The following is a 27373-nucleotide window of genomic DNA, read 5'->3' on the forward strand; positions in this document are numbered from 1 at the left end:
GTCGGTTCTCATGTGACAGCTTCACCAGACTACTCTGCTGACTGCAGCTGCCTGGGACACGCCTCCTTCACCTGCTGTCCCTTCATCCCCTGACCTCCCGAGCTCCTGGCTGGCAGGAGCGTGTGCGAGTGCTGCCGATCAGCAGCTCAGACCCACCAGGGTCTTGCTCACACAACGTGCCTAAAACCAGACCCTACCATGGCTTTTGGGATAAGACTCAAAAGACTGAGTTTAAATATTAACAAAATGCCCTGTGGTGCACCAGGCAGTCAAGGCTGAGCACAATGTTCCGCAATTGGGTTACACCAGTTTGGAAAAATCTTGCCTTTCAATAGCCTCATGTACACACAACAAAGTTTCATTTTCCAATGTGTAAGCAGGTAGCAAGAGAAGACATCTACTGTCCTGAAGAATTTTTTTTAAGCTCATAAGGCTAAATGAAGCCCAGAATCATCTCTTTCCAGCCCAGAACAAGTGCTCAGCTGTTTCTGCTCTCCTATGGGTTGATAAGAGAAGGGGAAAGAGTAGGAGTAGGGTGGTGGGGACATCTCCCTGGTCCTCTTCCTCATCAAGGCTGATTGCTAAACCCTCCAAAGGAGTCTTGCAGAATGGTCACCCTTCCACAAGAGAACACAGGCAGCCCTCTGTGCCAGGGTGAGACCTCCATAGGTTAATTTGTATTTTCTGGTATCAGTCTCTCCAGCAAGCTGGGTCTCTTGGTTACTTCAGCCATCTAACCCATCTGCAGCTGGGCATTTCCACATGCACTCTCTGTCTCCTTTGCTTCACCCTGATGATTTCCACCAATTGCTAGTATGTCTCACTATAGAGAATTGAAGTTTAATCATTGGAACAAAGCCCAGTTGCTTAGAATTAACTAATACCTTCAGGTGGAAGAAAATTGTTCTAGAAACTTAAACAACATCTTAAAGTGCATGAAGAAGGCAGAGTGGTTCTTGTGGAAGTGGGAATCCTTTCGGCAAAGCCTCACTTCATACCCAAGAGATGAGGCAGGATACTTTTCAGGCTTGCCAGCACTAATAGCAGGAGGTCTCTTCATACCATGGGCTGCTCAGAGCCGATTGGGAGCCAGGATAGGCTAGGTGGTGCAGCCTTTGCAACCCAAACTGGAGCAATGCAGCACTTTAGAATATCATGAGTGTCTGCAAAATTTTGTGTGTATCATTTATTTATTGTGCTTGTTAATTAGAAGCTTGTGCCAATGGGACCAGCAGTGCTGCACCATACCTTGCATCCATTAACTCAGGCGAGAGTCCCTGTCCACCTTGTCCTGATTGTGAAGCCTGCCAGTCCAAAACAAGCTGGAATCTGACTCCCCAGTGCTGTTTCAGTCAGGTTCTGAGTAGACAGTTGAGTAAATAAAGGGCTGGATTGGCTAATGAAACAGGATGATTCAACAGAAAGAAGGAATGCACACATTTGCATGGTTGTTTCTCCAGGAAAGAGCATATTTAATTGGGGTTGTCCTGATTATGACTTAGACTGCAATCAACTCACCTTTATTAGATGTACTTAGATACATAGGTTTTATTTTAGGCCCATCCCAAGTTACAAATTAAAAAACCTTTCCAGAAGACCTTGGAAAATATTACATTGTGCAAGTGCAGCCAATAGGTAAAAGACAATTAACTTTTTATCACAAAGGCAGATAATAAAAAGAATAATTGAACACAATCATATTTTAAAGAATACTAGAATATTTGAAAGCATTTTTTGTGAAAGTCACTATGATATGAAAGCATACTACAGTATTTATAATGATAAAGCTTTAAAAGTTAGTTGTAATTATTATCGTAAATTTACAATACCTTTGTAAGGGATATGACAGGAATATCCTCAGACTTGGTGGTAGTTTGTAATATTGTTTCAGGATTGAGCTCTAAGCCCCAGAAACACAAAACTTTATGGCCTTATTAAACTTCCATTGACAACTAGACTGGATCATCCAAATACACTCACTCCAAATACATGGTCTGCATGACTTTTTTCATACAAACATCTTGAGAAATGAGACAGGCAAGACATTTTTGAGATGCAAAGGAGAGTTTGATAAGGACTGTTTACTTGTCTGTCCTTTCTTTGCAAAAGCACCCCCCCAGAGCTCCAGCTACGGGTTTCCACCCAGGAGACTCTGGTTGCTCCAGCCAGGATAACCACACGGCTGTGCTTGTGGAGACTGCCAGGTGCTGCTGGCTCCCATCTCAAGGAGCCAGTTGCCTCCCTCACCCCTCCAGGAAGAGCCCTACTAGACCTCCTGTTCTTATTTTATCCTCCTTTTGTTTGCTCTAAATTACCTTCCTCTTAGACTTTGGTAATTGGCTGGTAAGAATGGGCAATTCCCCTTTCCCCTCTTCCAATCCCTCAAATGCTTGTTTTCAAGGGACTTGTGGTCAGGCTTATGGTTGTTTTCCCCAATCCCAGTGCTGCCCTTCAGACTGACCAGTTTGTTATTGCCTTATTTTTAAGTGTTTTGCATGAAGCTTAGCATGGGTGAGATTCCCTCTTTATTTTCATCCAAAGGACCCTTTTTTTTACTTCTGTAGCCCAGTGCTCAGAGTCCTGTTGGTGGTTCACTGGGAATGATGCCAGCTATTGAGAAAGAACTCATTTCCTGGAGCAGCTATCTTTTCCAAGATAACCTTTATCCTAAATTGATTAGTCACAGTATTTTTGGCTTCTTTGGTGTGGCATGATTACAGCCTGAAGCAGCCTTTTGAGGAGCCAAGGGAGCACCAGCCCTGGCCGCAGGTGCTTTGGCTAGGATCTGTTCCCCAGAGGCTGCTGCAAGAGAAGGTGCCACCACCCAAGCACTGGAGGGTTTTCCCATTGCTGTTACTACCCACAGTTTGAGAAATTACTTTGCCCAACTGGCTTTGGGATTTGTGCTTTTGCATTTTTTTATCCCAGCTGGAGGAAGTGCAGCTCTTTTTATTAAAAATGTTGTAGGTAAAAACAACAGTTGTGACCTTTCTGGGGACCAGAGACAACTGTGAGCCTGATTGCAGTTCTAAGTGGCCACATTTCCTTCAGATTTGGCCCAGTGAGCAAATAAACCTCTTTATTTACTTAAAAAAAAAAAAAAAGGCACAAATAAAAAAATAAATAGACTGAAACCACTGGCTGTATGTAAATCTCAGCTAAGCCCCATGAGCACCAAGGTTTCCCCTCATACAAGCAGAGGCCAAAGTATGAGCTACAATCGTTGTATGGGGCAAGAAAAAAGCTGGGGGTCAAGGCTGGTTCTGAAATGAGAGATGTTGTGGATAAACCCAGGAGCCCCAGAACTGGTGGGTTTGGGACTGTGAGCACGGAAATTCACATTGCTTCAACAAATGGGGAATGAAAATTCATTCAAATGCTGCATTTGTAGTTGCTTGTTTAGTTGTGTTGTTTTTTTCCTCTGCATCTTTCAGTTGTCATACTCGTAAACATCCTCAAATTAGCACAGTTAATAAGGAGTGCTACAGCTGGGATTATATTATATATAACCACTTTCCTACTTCTGCCTTCTCCTGAGCAGACAGCATGCCAGGTCAGGCCACCTGCTGATCTGCATAAAGATTTCATCATCTTCCTGTGTCAATTTGCAAACAAGCAGATAGGAGGAATATTCAGGGGTGTGAGTGCAACAGAGGGTACTGTGGGGCTTTTTAGCAGCATTAGAGAGATCTCATTTGTAGATTAAGAATAAAGAAGACAAACAGATATATGTTGAACTTCTTAACAACTGAACTCAGTTCTTGAATTTTACCATTAATTTGTCCTACTTGTATTTATTATAATAGTATTTATATATATATATATATATATATATATATATATATATATATATATATATATATATTTAAGATTTTATTTACTGCTTAATGTATTTTAATATGGTTCTAAAGAATGTGGTACCTGTATGACGTAGGGAAGCAAACTGTAAAGAAGTGAAAGTTTGCTAGCATTAATCTGGAGATTAATCTAACCACTGATATTCAGCATGTGGTCTTTGAACCTAGTGTTTTACTTCTAACTATCTTTGTGACATGAGTAAGAAAAACAGACTTCTCTATGATAGTCTTCAATGTATGCTTGAAAAATCTGTATGGAAATGTTTACGAGCCCACAAATGGAAGAAGTTAAGTATGTTACCAGTATGTTGAAAAATAACAAGAATTTCAAAGAATGCCAGCAGTAAATCATTGCAATGTAGGAACTCTTAAGAATTACCAAAATATTCAGAAAAGTGAAGGTCCTTAAATAATCTGAAACTATCCTGATGTAAGATCAAAAGACAAAATTCTCCATGTCCCATGGCAACTTGTTTTGTACAATTCCAGAGGAAGAGCAGGCAGTTAATAAAAGTAAGTTCAGCTTAAAATTCCTAGATCCAGATGTGATTTCAAATGCTTTATGCACACCTGGACAGCTCTGGAACCAACACTTGGCAATGAAGTGGGGAATTGTAGACCCCAGACCTGTGGAGCCTGCAGGTGGGTGAATCTCTCTGCTAGATGAGCACACCAATGTTGCTCCATGAGCAAAACCCCAGATAATTTCATTTTGCACATTCTTGCAAAACAAGCTGACACTGATAGGAATGCAGAAACTGATAAGAGACCTGTGAAATATTAGGAAAGACATTTTTCCATGTTGCTGTTACCCAAGGGAAGATGCAGGCATAATTCACACAGTTTAAGGAATGGCACAGTCTAAAGTATCTGGAGATAGTGGAGTATTTTATTGCAGTGGTATCTGCAAAGGTACATCACAGAGGGAGACCTAGAGCACAAACATAAATGATTACTAGATGTCTCTGACAGTGTTTGTATATATTCTAATGTTTCACCAGTTACCTAGAAATATATTATTTGTTTAGGTTATTTTTAACAGTTTATTTTAAGGTTATTTAAAAATGGATAAGCAAGTAAAAGTGTGCTCAGCTGGACCTTAGGAAAGAAACTGGAACCAGTGGCCAGGGCTCACCTGCAAAATACAGTGCTGACACCCATTCATGGAAGTTTCTTGTCATATTCTGCCAGGCAGCATTTTGACCATTTATAATTAATTTCATTTTGCTTTTGCTTTCATGACAGTTTGACTTTGTTCCTATGTAACAGAAATATTTTGGGATTAATTGAAATTCAAGTAACCGCTGTTGTGGTCTTCAAGGACCATTATCTTGACCCTGGCTTCCCAGAGATGGGATATGCCTAGAGGATGAATATACATGAACACTGTGTGCAAACCTGAGGTGGACAGGACACCCTGCAATGCTTCTCCTTTGGCCTGGTGGAACATAGGATATTTTTACATTCTCACATGGCTGAAGACCCCTTGCAAATGGGGGTCCCACAAGCATCTCTGGGGCAGGTGTCCCTATAGCCAGCAGACAGGACATCAGGGTGGAGTTGCAAGGCTGAGCCTCCATTCCAGCACAGCACAAAAAGAGACAATCCACATCTCTGCTTTATTTTAGATATCTGATCACTCACTGCCGTCTGTGTTAAGCACAACCCCATGCTTGTGTAGCTGTCCCCCTGTTCCAGTGTCTGCAGCAGTATCTGGCTGTGACACTGCAGATTCCATGACTCACCCATCACCAGCTCTGTGACTGTGCTTCCTCCCATCCCTGTGATTCCCTGGTTGAGTCTCAATGTATTGCTAGGTTCAGCAACTATGAAAGTAGAGTCAAATGCTGAATTGACAGGTCTAATTGGTTGGTTGCCTCTGATGTGAGAGAATGCTTAATTAATTTTCTTAATGAAGTTAAGAGACAGCTTTAAATGAAAACAAATTACGTACATCTTAAGTAAAATATAAAAAGTGCAAAAGAGGGAAAATAACATTGAAGTATTATACTTTTGTATTGAAGAATCAACCACTATTTTTAATGTTGGCAGAGAAGGACGTAAAAACTTGTTCTGAAAAGCAACGTGCGGGACTTTGTGTTTGTACTCTTCATTATGGTGTAATGGAACCCTATAAACACCCAATACTGATGTCATGGTTGCTGGCTTTCAGACACAATAATTGTAAAGTCCATAAAAAAGATGATAAAATCACAGAAGTATAATAAAAGAAGTGTGAATAAAAAGTGAGAGGTATGTGAATATGGCACCAATTTTTTATTGGAAATTTCTAGTTCCATGTCACCATACACTGCAATAACTGCACTGGGTGCTCCTGCTCATAGTGTGTTCTGTACAAAAGAGTGATAACTTTCAATGACTCACATCTTAGCTGGGTGTCAGCTCTTCTGGAGGCAGTAAGCAAAATTCCAGCCTTCTTTTTCTACAGGTCTCAATAAACCTGAGCAATAAAGAAATATCATTGTTAATGGAACTCATCTCTTCCCATCTAACCTCACTGCCCTTTCCTTTCTTACATTGTTTGCCTGATATTTGCATCTTGACTAAACTTACTCATCCTCATCCTAGTTCTAGGTGTCACCACTGAATTTGACACAATAACATGACTGATTTGCGTTGGGCTTCAGGGTGCTAATAAAAGAATTTTGCTGTAAAAAACCAAAGGTACTAGAGACTATAAGATGTGGAAAGTGAAATGACATTATGCTTCCTTCTGGCATCAGTGTCCTGAGTTAGTGAGTACAAGTGACACCTCTGCTTTCCATGAAGGCCTCTCAGGGCCAAGCATTTTTCCACTTCTTTCTTGGATGTCCCCAGTGGGAGCTTCAAATCTTCCTAAGGATGCCATTCAGAGGGTGGATCCCTGTCTTTCCTCCAAAAAGGAGAGAGGAACTGGCACTGACAAGAGATGCATGCCCAAACTGCCTGCTGCACTTACCACTGAGCAAAATATATTTATGTGTTAAACTGCCCAAGTAGAACAGTGTTGGAAGTAGTTGGAAGAACTTGAATTTGGGGTGTTTTGCACTTCTAGCATCACAGCAGATGGTGTTGTGAGCAAACTTTGCTTCAAGGCTTTGGACAGAAGCTGGCCAGAAGATGGGATGTTGCCAGAAAGCTACACAAGAGAACAGAAGTTTTATACAGCACATGGTGAAGGAAAACATTGGGAAACACTAGAAATCTGTATGGGCTGATGCTGTTATCCATGTTCTCAGCCAGCTAATCTCCCAGTATCGATACTGGTGTTTATCTAACACTGACGAAAGACGTGGAGCTCTTCACAAGGCAAATCCCGCGTCTCCAGCAGAACTGTTTTCTTCTTCCTCTGTGAAGACTAACTTCTTTATGCAGTAAGTCACCGAATTTGTTGCTGCTTTATCTCACTCCAGTCACTTTTTCTTCCCTCTCCATCCTGGCCAGGGTGAGAGGCAGCACACATAAAGCCCTTCAGAGCTCAGCTCACCAAGTGTTATTCAAGAGCTGTGGGTGGTTTTCAGCTTCCATGAAAACAAAGGGAAGCTGAGAGTGCTTGAGGCTTGGCAAAGAATCAGGCTGTGACTGATTTACATCTCTGATTTACATCTCTGTGTTTATGGGGCTACCTGAGAGACAGAACAATCAGGAATTTTCATTTCCTCCTCCTCCTCTGTTCTGCCTAGGTAGAAAAGGCCTCACTTTCCCAGTTAATTAGTTTAGCTGTTTTTTGAGTATCTGGTGAAAGAACATAAAGAATTTGCACAGCTGAACTTCTGCAATATGGGACACAGGCAACCAACTTCCTGTGTGTCCTCTGTGCATGAAAGATCTTCTGCACCATCAGGGCAAAATCATGTTTTTAACACTAGTGCTGAAAACAGAAAAGCCAAAGTGTTTATTCCCTTTGTCACTCCACGTATCACCTTATTGCTTCAGTGAATTAGTGGAAATAATCCAAGAACAAAGCACTTACAAGTAGATGTGATGAAGCCAAGGACAAGACCCTACTGACTTCTGTAGAGCCAAGGGTCCCTCCTGCATTTAAACCTAGTCTTTAAAAAGCTGTTCTCTGGTTTATATTGCAGATTCTTGTGATGTATCCTGAACACAAAGAACTAAAAATTTTAAAGCACTTCTATAATCACACCATGTGAGAAGGGAAACCAAAAGCTGTTAAACTGTTTTATGGTTTTTATAGGGCTTTTTATAGTTTATGGTTCTACAGCTTTTTAAATGTTTGTTATTTTAATGGTAATAATTAAAACCCCAAACCGTGCCAGTTTCACAAACTGCAGTTAATCCCTTAAGCCAACAGCAGATACCAAACCAGGGTCTTGCTGATGGAGAAGGTACTCACAACAGTTTGGCAAGTGACCTGGGATCTCTACTGACTTGACAAGCTCATGGTCTTGGTTAGAAATATAGCTCTAACTTTCAAAAGAACCTGAGGTCTCTAACAACTCTCAGGGGGCTAAAGCACAAGAAAGACATCCTGCTGAATGGTCTAATAGAGGCACACCTTGTGAGATTGGATACTGGGGTCCTGCTTGCTTCATCATATCTTGGTCTAATAATTGACTCAAATGTGGGGAAACCACCTGAGGAGAGAATTCCAAGCTCCTCCTGCCTCTTCTCCTGGATCCATGTGTGTGACTGATCCTGCAGAGCATGAAGGGTGCCTCATATTGTGACCTTTCACTAGATGAAAAAAACTTTCTTTGGAGGCAGAATCTGCAACTTCAAATCCCCAGAGGCTAAGTCAAGCTTTGACTTCCAGAGCAGAGGAGTACCCTATGGAGCCTGGCAAACCTAGGTCTTCATGATAGCATGGGTATCAACAGCTGAAGCATTGCTGGGTGTTCATGTCAGTGTGGCTTAAGTAAAGGGTTGTAAGGACCGTTTCCATCAGGGCACTTCAATGCTGGAGTGTTCTCAGCACCTCAGCTCTGAAGGCTCACTGCCATCATGAACACAGGCGCCCGGAACTGAAGTTGCAACCTAGGACCTCGAAATGTCATTTCATGTATCTCCTTAGGAGGTTTTAGGTGTCTCAGGGAAATGTTTATCAAAGGTTCACTTCGGCCTAGGAAGGATGATCCCCCCTGGTTGTTCCATGGGCAATGGAGGGCAGCAGGAACCTGCAGTTCAGTCCAACCCACCCATGCCACAGCATGTGGCCAGGCACACGGTCTGTGCCTTTCCACTGTCTCTCATGGGGTGCCATGGCTGCCAGGTCCCCCAAGTCACAGCTGCCCTTTGGAAATCCCTGTAAAGATTAGTTTTGGCAATAATCTGAGGATCCAGAACTTGCTTTTGGAAAGACAATTTAAGGACTATTAAAGATGCTTTGGAGGAAGGTCTGGGGAGGCAAGCTTTGCTCAGAGCTGGCATGCCCAGCAGCCCATCTCCCTCATCAATGACTTAGGCTTCTCCAGAAATGAAGGGTGTCATAGCTGAGCTCTGTCCACTCTTCCCACTTCAGCTCAGCAACAATACAGGATTGCAACAGACTGTCCTTCTTATTCATCTCTATTTTCCCATATGTCCTCTGCAGACCAATCAGAAACAGTTCACCAAACAAAGATAAGCAATATCCCAGAGAACTTTAAGAAATTACTCCTTATCACCCCTCCTGAGGATAAGCTTAACGGTCAAGGCCACAGTTAAATCTTCCTTTTCTTGTAAAAGTTAACTGAAGTTAGTTATTAAAGTGCTGGCAGTATTTAGGGAGGTTCCGAAGTGAAGAAGAACACAAGATACCTGCACTACCTGTGAAAATTTCAGGGGCATCTTTATCCAAAAATCTTGGTGTAGTTTCTTCTGAAGAGCTTCCTGGAAGATATACCAGGTACAACTTAAAATTGTCATTTTAGGTATGGGATATGTGAAGTGATGCTTCTCAATGAAATGCTTCTAGTCATGTGTTTTATTTTTTTAATGTAAAAATTTTCTTTGTGGAATTTCTTTGTATTTTTCAATTGTTTATATTGCAGAGAAGTTCAATTTGTGAGTGATATGCACAGATTTAAAAGTGAGATGGACTGTGTTAATATTTAATTATTTAATTACAATTACATATTTTTGTGTACTTCTTAGTCAATATTTAGGATAAATCAATAAAGGGGAAAAAATATCCTCTTGTTAATCCTCTCAACAAAATGGCACACATGAAAATACACATTTCCAAGATTTCACAGAGCTGAGGGATTGGAGATTTTTACATGTGAGAAATGGCAATGCTGTTAATTGCTGAACATGAGAAGGATCAGAGGCTATATGGATTAAAACTGAACTAGGATGTTGTCTCTGGAGTTCTATTTCAGATCTAGTCAATAGTGACTGAAAGTTGTAACCATCCAATAGCTGTGCAGTGTGAGCTTGGTCTGTGCTGGTTTTCCTCATGTGTGGGTGAACACATTATAGAAGTCATCAGAAGAATTGGTCTTGTCCCCCAAGGAGCCCAAGGCACTCTAGAGAGGCAGTGTGGATCACTGGAGTACAGACTTCTCTTTTAAGGAATTTGTGAAGGACACTGGCATTCACCATGCTGGTACTTTTCACAATATCCTCATTTTCTTTAAAACAAAGTAAGTAATGTCTAACAGATAAAAAATCCTCCCTATACTGAGGGCATCCCATCTTTTTAAAGATATATGGGAAGAAAATGAGAGCAAGCAAGAGGAAGGCAATACTGGCTGCAGTCGTGGTATCTGACAGCTGCTGACAGAGCCTTGGAAGAGGGAATGAGGCAGGAGAAGCTTGCCTAGCAGCAGTGGTCACGTATCTGCCTCACATGGTCCTGTTTACCTGCCAGGGAACAGGCTGAAGGCAGCTTCCACTGCACTGCAGGTGCTTGGGCTGGCTTGGTTAAACCTCACTGAAGCACAGCACTGTGGTGTTTAATGCAGACTTCATCTTGGCAAAACTCCTGGTACCCCCTGCAGCTCTAAGCCATCAGCCCCCAAAAGAGTCTGTAAATTGGGGGAGGGGTGGGGGGGACACTCAGGAGGTAAAAAATACATGCAAAACACTTACACCTCCAGTAAGACCAACACTAATAAACCAAAGGATGTTTAGAGAGTTGTAAAGAAGCTATGGTATGCTCCCTGAGATTGGGGCAGTACATTTGGCCTGAAGAAAGAATGGCTGGGCAAGGGGCAGGAGAGACAACTGAAGTACTCTCAAAAGCTACAGAACTGGGGAAAATCTGAAATGAAAGAGTCACCCATACACTTCTTTTATTTTTATGGATTATGAACTTTTCAAAGGGTACAAATAGTACATCTGGTGCCCTATAATATAATGGACAAAACTATTCCACAGGACTTTCAGCAATATCCCCCTGTGACATGAAGTCTAAAAGGCAGACACACAGACTAGGAAACAGAGCAATTAAAAACCTTTAATAGATAAAACAACTTGCAAATCTAAGTAACCACAATTTATCAGGAAATAAACAGAACTAATTTTTGCATAGAAATTTTATCAGCTTCAGTTTTGGAACTACGATCCCAACAGAGGGAGGGACAGCAGTAATTTGTAAAATTACTTTGGATCAGTGTTTTGAGTGAGCTTAGATTTTGCACATTTGCCTGCAAGAATAACAGCCTGCCAGTTTTTGGAAAAGCTTAAAGATCAAAATTTTAATGTTAAAACAAGGAGTAAAAATGTTGAACCCATTGCCAAAATAGTGAATCCTTTGTGCAAGAATAGTATGTCAACAAAATACCTAAGATGTTCGTCAACATTGTTTGGACTTCTACACATGTCTATGAATTTCCACAGAATGAACAACAAGGAAACTAAAATGAAATCACTTCAAATAGGTCAATAATAGACTCTGAGTTGTAGCAAAGTTTCAAGATGGGATTTATATTTTAATGCTAAAATTATCATAGATTAAAAGCTTTTCATCTATTCATAACTATGCAAACAGCTTTGTGTTACATTAAAATCTGTGCTGTGACATTTCCAAATGTTGAGTACTCCCAGGTCTGAATTAGATATGCATGTAGGGTATTTCAGCAGGAGTCAGATGATAGACATGAGTGAGGAACTGGTGCTTGTCAGGCATCTGTCAAGAGACCACCAGCCAGCACCAAGGCACCATGGAGCATTTTCATTAAGGGAGAGAAAATAAATTTTAAAACTCTATTATCAGTGTCCCAAAAGACTTCTTGATTCCTACAGCACATCTTCATCTCTGAGCCAAAACAAAATAGAACAGGATCCAACACATTAGTTCCAGTTGGAAGGATCTTACAATGGTCGTCTCGTCCAACTGTTGCTACAAAGAGCAAGTTCCACAGCTTCTGTCTGGGGCTAGTACTATATTAAACATTTAATGGTGGCTTCAACTGAGAGAAATATTTTTAGATAGTATAGGTTTAAGGTGAATTTAATGTGGGAAGAATGTGTGGCATAATGAGAAACATAACAGCACAGTGAACAGCACAGTGATGGCATTTATTAATTGCTGCAAAATTGCTGCAGTGGTGTTGACTGAAGTGAGTGATGAGCAGATTCATTCTCTTGTGTAGTGTGGGCTCCAAGGGTCATTTCTGGAGTGACCTAGGACAGTTTCTCTTCATGCAAATGTGGGTTGGGACAAGGCAGAAAATAGCATTCAGGTAAGACATTGCAACAACTGTTCATGAACAGGAAGCAGAGGAGAAGCAGTCCAGACAATCTGTAGAAATAAACCTTACAAATAACAAGCAGCAATATCACACTTTTCTACTACTGAGCCTGATCTCCTTGCTACACAAACCCAGCCCAATACATTCAGCCTTGTCTCTGAATCCAAGAGAGGATGGCTGAGCCCTGCCTGGGCTCTGCCTTGCCCCTCATGTGTGGGTTACAGTGAGCTCCCAGCCCTCCCAGCAGTGCCACAAAGAGCACTGGGATCTCCTTGTTTGTTCTTTAGGAAATTAATTTCCTTTGAGGGAGGAAGTTTTTGATTGTACATGGTTGATTGAGAGATAAATTAACTCAAAAACCATCTTGTCCACTTTTTGGCTGCATCTTTAGAAAGAAATACTTCATGCTCCAGTGAAACACTGCTCAGCAGTGGGAGGAGGAGCAGGGCAGGAGATCACCTTGGCAAAGTGAAGTGGGTGTCTGAACCATCCCTCTTTTGATCTTCAAAGGTGGTAACGCTCAGTTTGGAGCTCACTCAGCTATGCTATAGCTACCTGCCCCACAGTACAAAAGGAGCTAACTCTGTTCTTCATTTCAGGTTTTCAAGTGCCTGGAGCAGAGAGGAGCACACACAAGTAACCATCCTATCCTGATATTTCAGGAGAGATGGTTGAACCTGTGGGTAACCATTATGTTATAGCCAGACCTGTATACTCAGAGAATGCATTCAATGAAGAGCATGAGAAATTGCACAGATACCATAAAACCTTTTGGGATCACCTGAAACTCTATTTTAGGTAAGGAGATTTTTTTTTTTTTAAATTAGATCTAAGAAACAGTCCTTGGACAGCATAAACTCCATCTTGACAGTGTCCATCTCCCATTCCAACATAGCCAGTGAAAATTCATTAACTATATTCAATGTCAGATTTTTCTAATGGATTTTGACTGTTGTTACCTTTAGAAGTCTTCCTACAGCTGTAACGAAGATAGCATCTTTTTTTCTGGGCCCTTGGCAGCACAGACTCTAGGAAGACCTTACTGTACTCTTTCAGTACTTAAAAAGTTCTTGTGAGAAAGATAGACTCAGTTTTTTTACCAGCCTTTTGCAGCAGGACAATGGATGATGGTTTGAAACAAAAAGAAGGTATATTTGGACTGGATATCAAGAATAATTTTTTTATTATAAGGGTGATGAGGTACTGGCACAGGTTGCCCAAAGAGTGAATGGGTGGATGCCCTCTCCCTGGAAATGTTCAAAGTTAGACTGGGCAAGGCTCTGACCCAGTGGGTGGCATGCCTGCTTACTGGGGTGGGGGTTTGGATTAGATGGCCACAGAGGTTCCTTTCCAACCCAAGCCATTCTAGGGTTCTATGAGAATTTGGTTTGGAAAGGACCTCTGAAGGCCACTGGACATACCTGGAAGCACAAATGGCAGTGCAGGTTGATCAGGGATCTCTCCGGGTGAGATTTTGGCTTCTGGCAGCCAGAACCTGTATCCTTCCCCTTTCCTCACCTCTCTGAAAAAGGCTGCAATTCAGCCAAGCTGTTCACTGACAAAATTTTGTCCCCTTGTGCCTTTGCAGCTGCTCCCCACAAAGGGCCAAAAAATTTGCTTTGGGTTTGTTTCCAGTCATTTCCTGGCTGCCAGCATACCGCTTCAGGGAGTGGGTCCTGAATGACATCATCTCTGGCATCAACACGGGGCTCGTGGCTGTGCTGCAAGGTACCTTTGGGAAATAAATGTGTGTCCTGACAGCCTGCTAAGCCAGGTGCCAAGGCACTGCTGGCTTCAGCCTGCAACACACACTTCACCTTCCCTGGACCTCTGTCTTTACAGGTCTGGCCTTTGCTTTGCTGGTGAATGTTCCCCCCAGTTACGGACTCTATGCAGCTTTCTTCCCTGTCCTGGTTTATTTTATCTTTGGCACATCGAGACATATCTCAGTGGGTAAGTTCAGGCACACCACTTACCCTCATCACTGATAAAGAGCTACGTGCTGCCTCTTCAGATCTTTTAACAAGTGCCTTGTGCTGCTCAGGTCCCTTCCCTGTCCTGAGCCTCATGGTGGGAGGAGTCGTCACCAGGCTGGTCCCAGATAATAGCACTGGGAATGGCAATTCCACAAATACCTCAGCAATAAATGATGAGAGGGTGATGGTGGCTGCATCTGTAACCTTCCTTTCTGGGGTTATTCAGGTTAGTAAATGTATGTGTGTGCACACCTATGTGAATAGATGGAGGGTGGCCTGACCTTCCTGTCTGGTTTCTGCTGTTGTAGTCATCAAAGTAATCCTCTTTCACTTTCCATGTAACTGACCCTGGCTCACTGATTAGGAGACATCTCTTCCCTCCAGTGACCAAGGATTTCACATGTGCTGTGAAATCCTTGGTTTTGCACAGGCCTGAGCCCACAGTTCACACAGCTGCAACCTACACCTACAGCAAAAAACATTCCTGCTGGATAGGAAAAAAATATCTGTGAATGATGCAGATGCACCAAGGGGAATAAAAGCTCTGCCTTGCAATAGTAAAATTTTTGGATCTGTTTAAAAAAAAAAAAAATTATCCTTACTCCCTAGTACAGTTCCTCCCTTCCTAACATACTAATATATTTGTTTCTTCGTGACATACTTGTACCATGTGAAAATATAGGAACTGAAAACCCTAGAAATAATGATGTGTATTTTAGCTATAAAATAAAAAGAATGGGTTTTAACTGCTGCAGCAGTTACTCTTACTAGTATTTTGTTCTCTGTTGCTGAATGTCAACTTTTTTTGCAAGTCTGGTGACAGTACATTCCTTAATCTCTGGATGTATGCAATTAGGTGAATGTCTTTGCTTTCATTAAATATGGTTGTCTTTCTTTCAAAGATTGTTTAAAAACACAAATGCATCCCACTGACCTATGCTCATTTTGTGTTTCAGTTGCTTCTGGGAATTTTCCAGTTTGGATTCATCGTTATTTATCTATCACAATCATTAATCAGTGGTTTTACAACTGCTGCAGCTATCCACGTTTTGGTATCTCAACTGAAATTCATGTTTCAGCTACCTGTCCCTGGATTTAATAAACCATTTGGCATCATCTATGTAAGTGCTAGGTGTTCATTATTTGCTAATGCCATTGATGTACCTGTCATGTATTTCTGACTGCATACCACAAGACAGTAATAACAACTCAGCAAAAAAAAAAAAAAAAAAAAATGCAAAGCAGCAGGAAGAACAAGAATATGTTATTAGCATATGGCAAATATTTAAATTTATTGCCAAGCACCAAGTTACACCCCATTGGGATAATCAGATAATATTTACTATTTTGTGTTGGCATATTTCAATTAGGCATTCAACACTGCCTTAAGGATTTAATTATTAATTTTTACTGGACTGATATTATACATATTTAATTTGCATCTGACTCTGTGTGGGCTGTTAGATGAGAGAGGAGAGACAAGAAGAACAAGAAGGAACAAGTGGAGAAAGGCACCTGCCCAGCAATGCCATTGCTCACATTTCCTATCACTGACTTGCCTGTTGTTCCAACCCTCTCTCAGGGGCAAATCTGGAGGAGAGAGTTGCAAGTGAGTGGAAAGGGTCTTTTGCAGATGGGTCATTTGGCAGATGCATGTACATTCAGGGGGGCTTTCAGTCCACATCATACCACAGGGAATAAATCCCAAACAGCACGATCCTTAGAGCCATTCAGATACAGGTTCTTCTGGAAGGGATAGTGCTACTGTGCCAGGGCACAACTGTTTCTTAAGCACCACATGTTTGTTCCTGGTTCTGCAGACTCTGGAGAGCCTTTTCAGCCAGATCACAAAAGCAAACATTGCTGACCTTGTCACATCACTGGTTGTCCTACTTATCGTGTTTGTAGTAAAAGAAATGAACGATCGATACAAGGAAAAGTTACCAGCTCCCATCCCAATCGAACTCCTTGTGGTGAGTCACTTCCTTTGATTTTGCAATTGCTCCATGTTATGACACAGGAAGCAGAGTTGTAACACTTCTCCTCTTGTGCACTAAATGATGCACTACCATCTACGTATAAAGAAACATTTACAGCATTCAGGAGCTATTGTGAGATGTTTTACTGCCACATAGCTGTTCTTAACTGAACAGCTTGGTATTATAAACTTTGAATTTTTTCCTTGGACAGGATTGGCTCTGACACCATCCAGCTGCAGTCTCACACCTGAGACCCCTCTGTACCACACCTGCAGGCAGCCACTGAAGTCCTGGATATCTATGACTACACAAAATTATTTTGTCCTCTAGCAGCAGAAGGTTTTGCTCACTCTGATCAGCAGAGGGGTGTAGGAAGCTTCACAGTGGCAGCAAGCCCCTAAAATCCTGGAGGATGTTGTATAGACTCAAGCAGCACTTGTTTTCCCCCAGGGTCGTTACAGCACCTTGTTAGAGCATACCTGGTTTACCGGGTGGGATGATCTCTGTTGTTAGTAAGATAGTCTGTTACAATCAGTGTGATTTATGAATGTAAACCCATACCTGTAAGGTCATTAAGGAATGACATCTGCACAGCAAAGGGATGTGAAAATTTGGGGCGTAATTCTGCCCCTAGTGATGAGGCTGGACAGTATGCAAGAGAAGGAAGATCGTGGTATTTAATAGATTCTTCACACTCCTGCTTTAATGTGCCTAATGGAGGTGTGGTTTATTGTCTTACAGACAATCTTAGCAGCACTCATTTCCTATTTTGTCAACTTTGAAGAAAAATTTGAAGTAGCTGTCGTTGGGAAACTAGAGGAAGGGTAAGTGACTTACAGTTCACCAGTAGAGCAAGACGTTCTCTTTAGTTCAGCAGGGTTAAATGAGTTCAGCTATGTTGCTGATTAAAATTATCTGCTTCATCTTCTTTCAGTAGGTAAATAAACATTTTTCTCTCAATGATATGACACACTTTTAGTACACAAAAGTTACATGATAGAGCACATCTCCTATTCATCAAGGAGTACACTGAGACATGAAATAATTGTGTCCTTCACTTTCTGAGACAGCTGGTGAGCAGGAGGTTGATGTTTGTCCTTTTTATTGAAATATTCACTCCTGAACTCCTCCATTTCCCTCACAGCACATGCACAGTTCAGCAGCCAGCACCAGCCCTGGGAAGCCACCAGGACCCTGCCCAATTCTCCTGCCTGTTCCCATGACCAGCCATCAGCGTCTCTTCAGCACCATTATCCTCCAGAGGCCTCAACATTTGCCCATCCAGGATTATATCCACATAAAGATTATTTCTCCACATATAGAATATACAGCCTTCATCTGGCTATGCCAGAATTTTGGCATAAAGAATCAGGTGGCACATGTTAAGTTAAAAATAGGGAGGAAGACATTTACTAGGACAGCAGAGTGAGTCTGGGGTAATCTCTGTAGCCTCAGAGGTGTTAGTAGGTGAAGCTTGCAGAGCAACAGCTATTTCTGCTCATGAGTCTCCTTTCTTCAGATTTCAGTTCACTGGAAAAAAGGGGGGGAAGTAGTCCAGAGAGGAATTCTCTCCAGGATCTGCAAAAGACCCTTAGGCATCTCTTTAAAGAGTTGAGTCTTTTGTCTTTCAGGTTTCATGCACCTGTTGCACCTGATGCAGGCATCCTCCAGAAGTGTATTGGTGATGGCATTTCCATCGCAATCGTTGGGTTTGCAGTAGCCTTCTCCGTGGCTAAAGTGTATTCCATCAAGCATGACTACCCAATAGATGGCAACCAGGTAGGCAAATAGCACAGAGATCAATATACTGCATTTATCAATGGGAAGTAAGTCATTTTAGGGAAGCTTTGTCTTGTGAATAACTGTCACAAAGCAGCTCTTAGGAATAACCTCTTTTATTTTTATTTCAGGAACTAATTGCTTTTGGGCTGGGTAATATAGTTGGTGGATCATTCAAGGGATTTGCCTCCAGCACTGCTCTGTCAAGATCAGGTGTGCAGGAGAGCACAGGAGGCAAAACACAGGTACAGAAGACAACAAGTCATTATGACATTTAATGAAAGACAGCTCTTTTATTCCTAACCATCATGCCTGTGGGCACTTATTCATTGTGGAATTGTTCTCTCATGCAGATTGCTGGCATTATCTCATCTGTCATTGTTTTGGTTGTGATCTTGGCCATTGGGTTCCTCCTGGCACCATTACAGAAGGTATTCACTGGTTTTATGTAATGCTTCTTCCTGCTTCCCAAAGATGGGGCTGCTCTATGAGCACACTGAGAGTGTTCATAGACTTCAGTGGGAGCCAAAAAGGCTTGAAAAGCTTGGTTCTTCTTCCCATGTGATGCCAGAGAGGACCACTACATCTGGTTTCATGAAGGGAACACAAGTACCCAAACATGAAAAGCCAACTTTCAGGTTCCAAAAATAAGTGAGACAGCTTCAATCAGACATCTGCACCTGCACCATAGCTGAGGGTTTTCCAACAGCAGTGTACTCTAGGAGCAGCTCTCTGGCCTTTCAGCTGCACTTCAGCCATATCTGTATGATCCTTTAATTCCTAATATTTTACATTTTCTTTGCTTACTTAAACAAAGAACATGTGTTTTGGTCTTTTTAACAGTCAGTCCTTGCATCTTTGGCTCTTGGCAATTTGAAAGGAATGCTCCTGCAGTTCAAGGAAATAAGCATCCTCTGGAGAAAGGACAAGTATGACTGTGTAAGTTGAGTTTCACAAGCATCAGAATTTAAATGCTCTGAAAAAGTAATCTATCATAGAAATGTTCTTTTTTTATTCCTGTTTTAGTTCACTAAACAGAAAGAACAATATTTGCATGCCTTTTTTACTGGTATATCCCTTGTTAATGTTTTCCATTTTGTCACATTTATTTTGAGTCGATTCTCACTCTTAACTTCATTTTCATCCATGTCATCAAAATCTATTAAAATAATGCATTATATAAAGTCAAATAGAGAAGACAGTTACAGAAAATGCCAAAATGACAGAAAATATACAAATATCTACTGCATTGACTAAGCATTCAGGGACGCTTCTCACGATCACACAATGTGTCATATGGAAGATACACAGCAACAAACAAATGAAAACTGGGACTTGAAGGGTTTGCTCCAAATAGTAAAGCTTGTGGCTAGAGGGCAGGACTCATTACCTCTCAGAAAATTTAGGCTCACAAGTGGTTCCAGGCATCAGTTTTCCCAGCTATCACACAGTTATTTGTCCCATGAAAATGCTTTGAGTTTTGTGGCTAAAAGTTATTCAGTATTATCTAGTAAGTTATCAGTCATGTACACTCACAGCAGCTATATTTGCACATTTACAACTCTCAGCTTTACCAGATTTCTGATTTACTTCTAATCTTGCCTTTCTGCTGGATTTTCATTTAGCATTTAGTGAACCACCTATGCCATTTTAAGCCTTTATTGTCTAGAAATTGCTGGCCCTAGAAACACTCCCTGGTTGGCGACTCTGGCCCTGTTTTACAAGAAAAAAAACCTCACTAAAAGCAGATGGACATCCTGGACCAGATCTGAGATCTATTCCTGCTCCCACCCTGAGCTCATGACCCAGTTTCTTGACATATTTGTAATGTTGCTATCCACTGTCTCCTTACAGGTTATATGGGTGGTGACTTTCTTAGCTGCCATTTTCCTTGGCCTGGACATTGGACTAGGAGCAGCTGTGGCATTCCAGCTGCTGACTGTCGTGATCCGCTCCCAGATGTGAGTACTTGTTGAATGCAATGATATCCCAGGTCCTCCTGTTGTAAGTTTTCTCTCTCTGCACAGAGAAGGGCACCCTGTCTGTGCCTTGGTCTGTCCAGCAACCATGCATGGAAAAATAATTTTCAAAAATGCAAACTTTGGATGCTGGGGGCTCGCCTTAGTATGCCACCCCAGCTAAGATGGTTTCATTTGATCCTTCCCATCCCCCAAGTTTCAATGTAGGACACAAATAATTGTGTGTGTGTTTATTCACAGTCCAAGCTGCACTGTTTTGGCCAATGTTGGGAGAAGTAACATCTACAGAAACAGGAAGGATTACACTGATGTAAGAAATATCTAATTTCTTTTATCACCTGCTGCACTTGTGCTTCTATAGCAAACATTGCCACTGACACTTTTGATTCATTTTACAGATCTATGAGCCAGAGGGAGTGAAGATTTTCAGATGCTCCTCTCCAATCTTCTTCGCTAATATTGAATTCTTCAGAGAGAAACTCATCACTGCTGTAAGTGTCTGGGGCTGTTCTGAATATATGAATTGTGTGACACATTAAGATGGATACAGTTTCCCAATAATTACTATATATGCAGTCATTCCACAGTTCAAGGGTGAATTTTCTTTATACTGTTGCCACTACTGTAATATAACATGTATGCACACACCTCTAAGAAAGAGTACAGCCTGACTCATGCTGAACTTTCACCATAGCAATATTTATACCATATGTATACTTATACCATAACAATACATATTTCATGAAGAAAGGAGTGTAAACATAGATAATATAAGGGAAAATGTATTTTATTTTATTCTATTTTCTCTTGTATTATTTACACACAATAAATTCTAGTTTACTCATTTTACCCCAAGAACGTAACCACAACAGTCAGAAGAATGCCAAATGGAATCATTCCCTCAAAAAGCTCTTAACATCTTTCATAACAAACTGGTGAATGCAGCCAGTGTTTCCATAACCAGCACAGAGATCCAGGACCTCTGAGCCCCCACTGTGTGAATGAGGTCCACCATCCCCTGCCCAAACACAATTTGCACCACAACTTCCCCTTCCTTCTGCTCTTAGTGGGGAGTTGATAAGCAGTGATTCCCCTGAGCACTCATAATGAGCAGTTCATTCTTCAGATAAGGGACTGAAACTGGCAGAGGAATCAAGGAATCTGACACATTTGGTTCTCCATATGCTTGGCTTTCACCTCAGAAGAGCCTGAAGCTTTTTTTCTGTGAATGCAGATGTTCACACCACTCTTTCTCTACAAATACAGATACTTCTAACACCTTTCTCCTCTACACACTAGATGGATGAGGCAAAAAACTTGCAGGAATTTAGTATTTTAGCCTAATTTTATTGTTAGCCTAATTTACCTGCCATCTAATTCTGTTAAAACCAGCTCAGAGGTTCAAGAGACATATGCAGGCAACATGATAAAATCTGGCTTTCTTCTTCAGGAAGAAGAGTGGGTGAATGACCCATGCTGCAGTCAGGAGGCGCAAAGCAGATACAAATCATGAACTCTCAGATCTTGGCCATCTGGGTGGCTCACCTGCAGATGAGTAGGAGATGCCAGCACTGTGCCAGCCTGCTGCAGTTACTGGCCTGTGCTAAGCACTCTCACTGCTATAATGCTGTCCATGCTGGTATCTTAAAGCAGTACAGACAGCCCTGCCTCATTTGTAGCCATTCCTATAGACATCCTTCCAACCTAGAAAGAGCCCTTGTTTGAACTTGTGAAAAGTGGTAGACAATATCAAGGTCAAACTATGGTCATCATGGCTGTAATGAAAAACCTTATGAGATGCTTTGTCCTTCCCCTGGGTGTCACAGAGGTGTTTCTTTGTTTAATTATTCAAAGTGCTGTTTTTGCAGGTTGGCTTCAACCCACTGAGAGTCCTGAGGAAACGCAATAAAGCTCTGAGGAAGATTAGGAAGATGCTGAAGAAAGGAGAGCTGCAAGTGACACAGGTATGTAAGGCAACCCCTTGGGGTGAGGGGGGAGTTAAGCAACCAAGATCCCTGTTTTACATGGCAGAGAAGAACCACATAGACTCCCTTCTTAATTAGATACACTATTCCCCACTTTGCTACTTCATGACATAAACAGATTTAAAAACCAAGATTTTAAATGGCTCTCACAGTTAGAGACCTACAGATTTACCATGGGCAGAGCTTGTGCATGTCCACTGGAGCTTTGTTTGGCAACAAAGAGCAGGATCAGATCCACCAAGAAATTAATATCTTTCTGCATTAATGGTAGGATAAAGCTGGTTTTGTCCCAGCTCAAATCCTGAATGCCTTTTGTTGACTTGTTCTAAAATTACTGAATTAAAATATGTCTGGCAACTGGCTTCAGGAGACACTAAAAAGCCATCATTAAGTGATTATGATGATGATTAAATAATTTCCATACTTCTCCAGACAAGGGAGAGACAGAACTTTCCAGGTGGGTCCTGCTCTGTCTCATGGGAAGATCAGTTGTACATTGCCATTACTCTTGCCCTTGTGTGAGAAGTACCACTACCCTGGCTGGATATTAAAGAAAAAAACTAATTATAACATTTTTCTATGTCAACACAGAAGGGCTTGATTTGCATGGCTAATCCTACTTATGAGTCAGAGGAAGAGCTGGACAACAACAAAATAGAGGAGCTGGACCAGCCCACCATCATGACAGACTTGCCCATTCGGATCAACTGGGGCACTGACCTCCCCCCTGGCATCACTGTACCCCAGGTCAACCTCCACAGCATCATTCTGGATTTCTCATCAGTGTCCTTCCTCGATTTTTCTGCCATGACAGTCCTCCGAAAGGTAATCCCAGTTGATTAGACAAATAGTGATCATATGAAAGAAAAAACTTACACATGCAGTTACACTTGAGGGATACACATGAGCGAAGGGATGGTGCCCAGAGGGACCTGGACAGGAGTGGGCCCACCTGAACCTTATGGAGTTCAACAAGGCCAAGTGCGAGGTGCTGCACGTGGATCAGGGCAGTCCCCAGTATCGATACAGACTGGGGAATAAATGGATTGAGAACAGTCCTGCAGAGGAGGAGATGGGGATACTGGTGAATGAAAAGTTGGACATGACCTGGCAATGTGCACTCACAGGCCAGAAAGCCAATCATATCCTGGGCTGCATAAAAAGAAGTGTGACCAGCAGGTGATTCTTCCCCACTCTCATGGGAGATTCCACTCCACTTTCATGAGACCTCACCTGAGGTAGGTGACAACCTGTGGGGTCCCCAACACGGGAAAACATGGCAAACTTAGAACAGGTCTAGACAAGAGCCACAGAAAGGACCAGAGAGCTGGAGCATCTCTCCTACGGGGAAAGGCTGAGAGAGCTGGAGTTGTTCAGCCTAGAGAAGAGAAGGCTATGAAAGCTATACTATTAAGTATGGCCTTTCCATACTTAAAGGGAGCCTATAAAAAAGCATGGAGAGGGACTTCTTACAGGTGTATACAGTGATAGAACAAGAGGCAATGGATTTAAAATGAAAGAGGGCAGGTCCACATTAGAAGATATCTTTTACTGTGAGGGTGGTGAAATACTGGAAGAGGTTGCCCAGAGAAGCTGTGGGTGCTCCATCCCTGAAACTGTTCAATGGCAAGTTGGATGATGCTCTGAGCAACCTGCTCCAGTGTAAAGTGTCCCTGTCCAGGGCAGGGGGTTGGAACAAGATGATCTTTAAGTCCCTTCCAACTGAAACCATTCTATGATTCTGTTCTGTGTTTGTAGTTTGCTTCTTAGATGCATTACTACATGGAGTGGAAGGCCAGTGGCAAACCTTGAGTTTATGTGAATTTGAATGTACATTTTGTATAGAAGATGTCTGGGAAATAGTTTAAATAATCAATATAAATTGTCTTGGAATTAAAGCATTGGCTGTGGTACCCTTTCTTCACTTGGTAAGATTTTGGGAAGCTTTGCAGAAATGTAGATATGAAATATAGCTTTAAACACCCAATTGGAATTGGAACATTGGAGTTCCATTTCTGCTCCTGCTTTTGCTTGCCCAGATGACCTTGAACAAAGCAAAAGACACAACATTTTCAACAGTAGCAGCTACAGTTAACTGCCTAGAGACACAGAGGGTAAATCTATTTCCATAGGAATTAAAGGCCCACTGTGACAGTGGGAACTGTAGTTCTGCTCAAGTTCCCAGTTACAAAAATCTTCCCCAGAAGACTGTGAAGTATTTTTTTTAGTTTCATCATGTATCATGTAGGCACAACAAAGCCATACAATTTATGAAAGGTCACCTACTTCTCTGTGAGCCAAACATTTTCAATACTGCCTCTTTTCAAAAGGCTTGGCCATTGCTGACTGCAGCCATGTGAAGAGATTGTCCTGCCTCTATGTGCAACAGAGTTTGAGTTTAGATCCATTTATTATCATAGATCTTAAATATCACAGAGTGATTGGTATATTTGCTGTGGCTAATCAGTATAATGGCAATCAGCAAGCCCAACAGAATCTAAATGGTGCCTCTTTCTGGTTTAACAGACTTTGAAAGAATTTATCCGGCTCGACATTGACATTTATGTTGCTGGGGCGTATGGTGAGTACTTGCCTTTGCATTGGCATCACCACAGATGCCTCATCCCACTGCCTCCCCTGTTGACCACTGAGTATGGCTGTGGAGGATCACTAGTTTTACCTTCCACTCTTGAATAGCAAACAGGTCCCACTAAGTGGAGGTGTTGTCCCTCCCATGCTGTCCCCAACAGGCTGGGACCATGTGTGATGGCTCCTTTTACCTATGGCCACTGATGAGTTGTACAGCTCTGGGCTGCAGGACCCACCATCATGCGTCCTGGTCTAGGCATTAAATAAGAAAAGGGGCTCAAATTCCTTCCTGCCTGGCATAGAGCAGGGAACTACTGACGGGCACTTATGTTCCATTCTCTTGATATACGTAAAGCCATACGCTCTAAAAAAACCCCTGTGCATTATACCAGCAACTCCCATGTTCACACAGTGGGTGTGATCAGGATACACAATTTCTTCCTTTTTAAGGCCTGGAGGTCACTTGTGCTTTGATTTTGTTCTCTCACAGAGGGCCTCCTGGACAAACTGGAGAGAAGTGCATTTTTTGATGAAGAGATAAAGCCATCCATGTTTTTCCTCACCATTCACGACGCAGTTTTACACATTTTGCTGAAGAAGGACATAGCCAACTCCCCCAAATTGAAACTTGCTGAGGTAACACTACTGTCTTCATCTTTTATTACTTTAGTGCCTTTCCAGTGTTGCCAGGCTCCTAGCAGCACCCTGCACAGTTATATGTGTATGCTACACTGTCTCCATTTTCAAAAAGACAATCATTAAAACTCAGCTGGTCTCCAATCAAATTGAAGAACAAGAATGACTCCTGGTTCAGCTGTGTGGAAAGGAGTGAATAATTCCCACTGGTGGCTGGCCTGGCTGTGGACTTCAAGTCACCTCTTTGGGAAGAACACAATGCCCATCTACCAGCAGTCCTCTGTGGTCACCCACCCATCAGAGACTGCTCAATTTGCTGCAGTGGCTCTTGAAAGGCAGACTTTGTGCTGCTTGCATATAGGCTTTCCAGCCCTGTCTGTCTTCAAAAGGAGTGCTAAAGTAGTGTGGATAAAATAGTACTGCCAGATTTGGTGATGGCCTTTCTAGGAGTGTTTTTAAATCAAGAGCAAGAAAGGATCCTGCATACAATAAATGTGCTTAAATGTACCAGACCCAGAATGCTGCTCATTGGATACTGTCTAATCCCACTTTACTGAACTGGTCCAGATCTTCTGCACTGACCCAGAGATGCGGTGGAGGTCATAAAAGCCTGACAAGTGGGAGCTTCCTTTCTTCTATGTCAACATCCCAGGCATGTTCCAGAGATTTAAAAATCAAGACCTTCTTTGATGTGAAAAATTATAAACAGGGAAAAAAAAAAAAGGAATCCATTTCCTAACCCACAACTTCTTGTGCTTGTTGCAGGAGAAGGGTAGAAGCAGTGACTGTGTCATCATCCCCAGGAACAGACTGCGCAGCCAGGAATGCACAGTAAGGCTCTGGCTATGGCCCTCCAGCTGTAGAAAATGCAGCCCAAAAAAGTTGCTCATGGAATGGCTAGGTCAGATAACAAAAGCATCTTCATACCTGAAGCATCTTCATACCTGCTTCATAGCTCTTGTGTCAGCCCAGGGCAGAAAGCCACCAGACAGTTTCTGATGGGATTTGACTTACAGCAAAGCCTTACCGGATAAGAGGAGTGGGGTCGGCTCTTGAGCCTGGCCAGTCTGCCTCTCCTCACCTGTCCACCACAGCTCCTCCATTATAAAGCCACTGGTAGAAGAGCCCTGTGGTAGAGAAGTCAACATTAGTCCAGTTTATCTAAATGTCTCAGGCAGAAGGGGACTCTGGAGACAGAGACAAAGAAGGGACACATGCAGCCTTTCAGTACAGACATAGAGAGAAGTGCAGTATCCAGCACAGAGCAACCCTGTAAGGAGGAAATGTCAGACCCCAGTTTTCCCACCCAAATGCTTTAGGGGATCAAATAATTACACATAATTTATCAGATGACACCTACCCTGGCTATTCCTTACAGAATGTGGATTTTTTTTTATTCCCTACAGATTCCAACAGAAACAAAATTTTAGACTTATCTTCCCAAGTATGATATCCTCCAGCAACACAATGTCACAGAAGATGAATGCAGATGCTGTGATGAGCATGAAGACAGAAGGATACTTTAAAATACTTAAGAAGGATTTACTACATATGGTTATCTTCCAGGTTTTGGAATGGTCTTCTTGGTCTTTATGTGTCTCTGTATATATAAATGTATTTTTGTATATATATAGAGGCTAAAATCACACAGATTTTCTTATTTCATAACGCAGTTTGTAGACAACCTGTACAGTTACTTGAGAATCTATAAATATTTGAAATCTTGTGTTGGATACCATAGAATAATAGTTAGGACTGATATTTTATCTTCAGCATGTATATAACTTGAATAAAGTTTTCTTGATAGTTTGTAAGATATTTAGTAGACTGACTTAAACTTGCTCTCATCTTACTACCACAAGCATAAGCACAGTGTACATAGTGACTAATATATCTAATTATGAAGACTGTTCAGGAAAGACACAGGATTTTCAGATTAAAACATGATTCATTG

At 41.9% G+C, this 27373-nt stretch overlaps 1 protein-coding gene across 1 annotated transcript; it reads left to right on the forward strand.

The window, feature by feature from the left end:
- Positions 1-9557: 9557 nt before the first annotated feature.
- Positions 9558-27373, forward strand: SLC26A3 (solute carrier family 26 member 3). The gene is made up of 21 exons (XM_031503691.3): positions 9558-9705; positions 13096-13294; positions 14085-14224; positions 14339-14449; positions 14541-14698; positions 15429-15593; positions 16293-16445; positions 17193-17275; positions 18083-18230; positions 18362-18475; positions 18584-18661; positions 19074-19169; positions 20085-20191; positions 20450-20519; positions 20608-20700; positions 22078-22173; positions 22786-23019; positions 24721-24775; positions 25274-25419; positions 26185-26250; positions 26826-27373. Exons 2-21 carry the CDS (start codon positions 13164-13166, stop codon positions 26847-26849), a joined length of 2268 nt encoding a protein of 755 aa, XP_031359551.3. The 5' UTR covers positions 9558-9705; positions 13096-13163; the 3' UTR covers positions 26850-27373.

Source organism: Lonchura striata, chromosome 1A (assembly GCF_050655825.1).
Source record: "Lonchura striata isolate lonStrDom1 chromosome 1A, ASM5065582v1, whole genome shotgun sequence".
Lineage (NCBI taxonomy): Eukaryota > Metazoa > Chordata > Aves > Passeriformes > Estrildidae > Lonchura > Lonchura striata.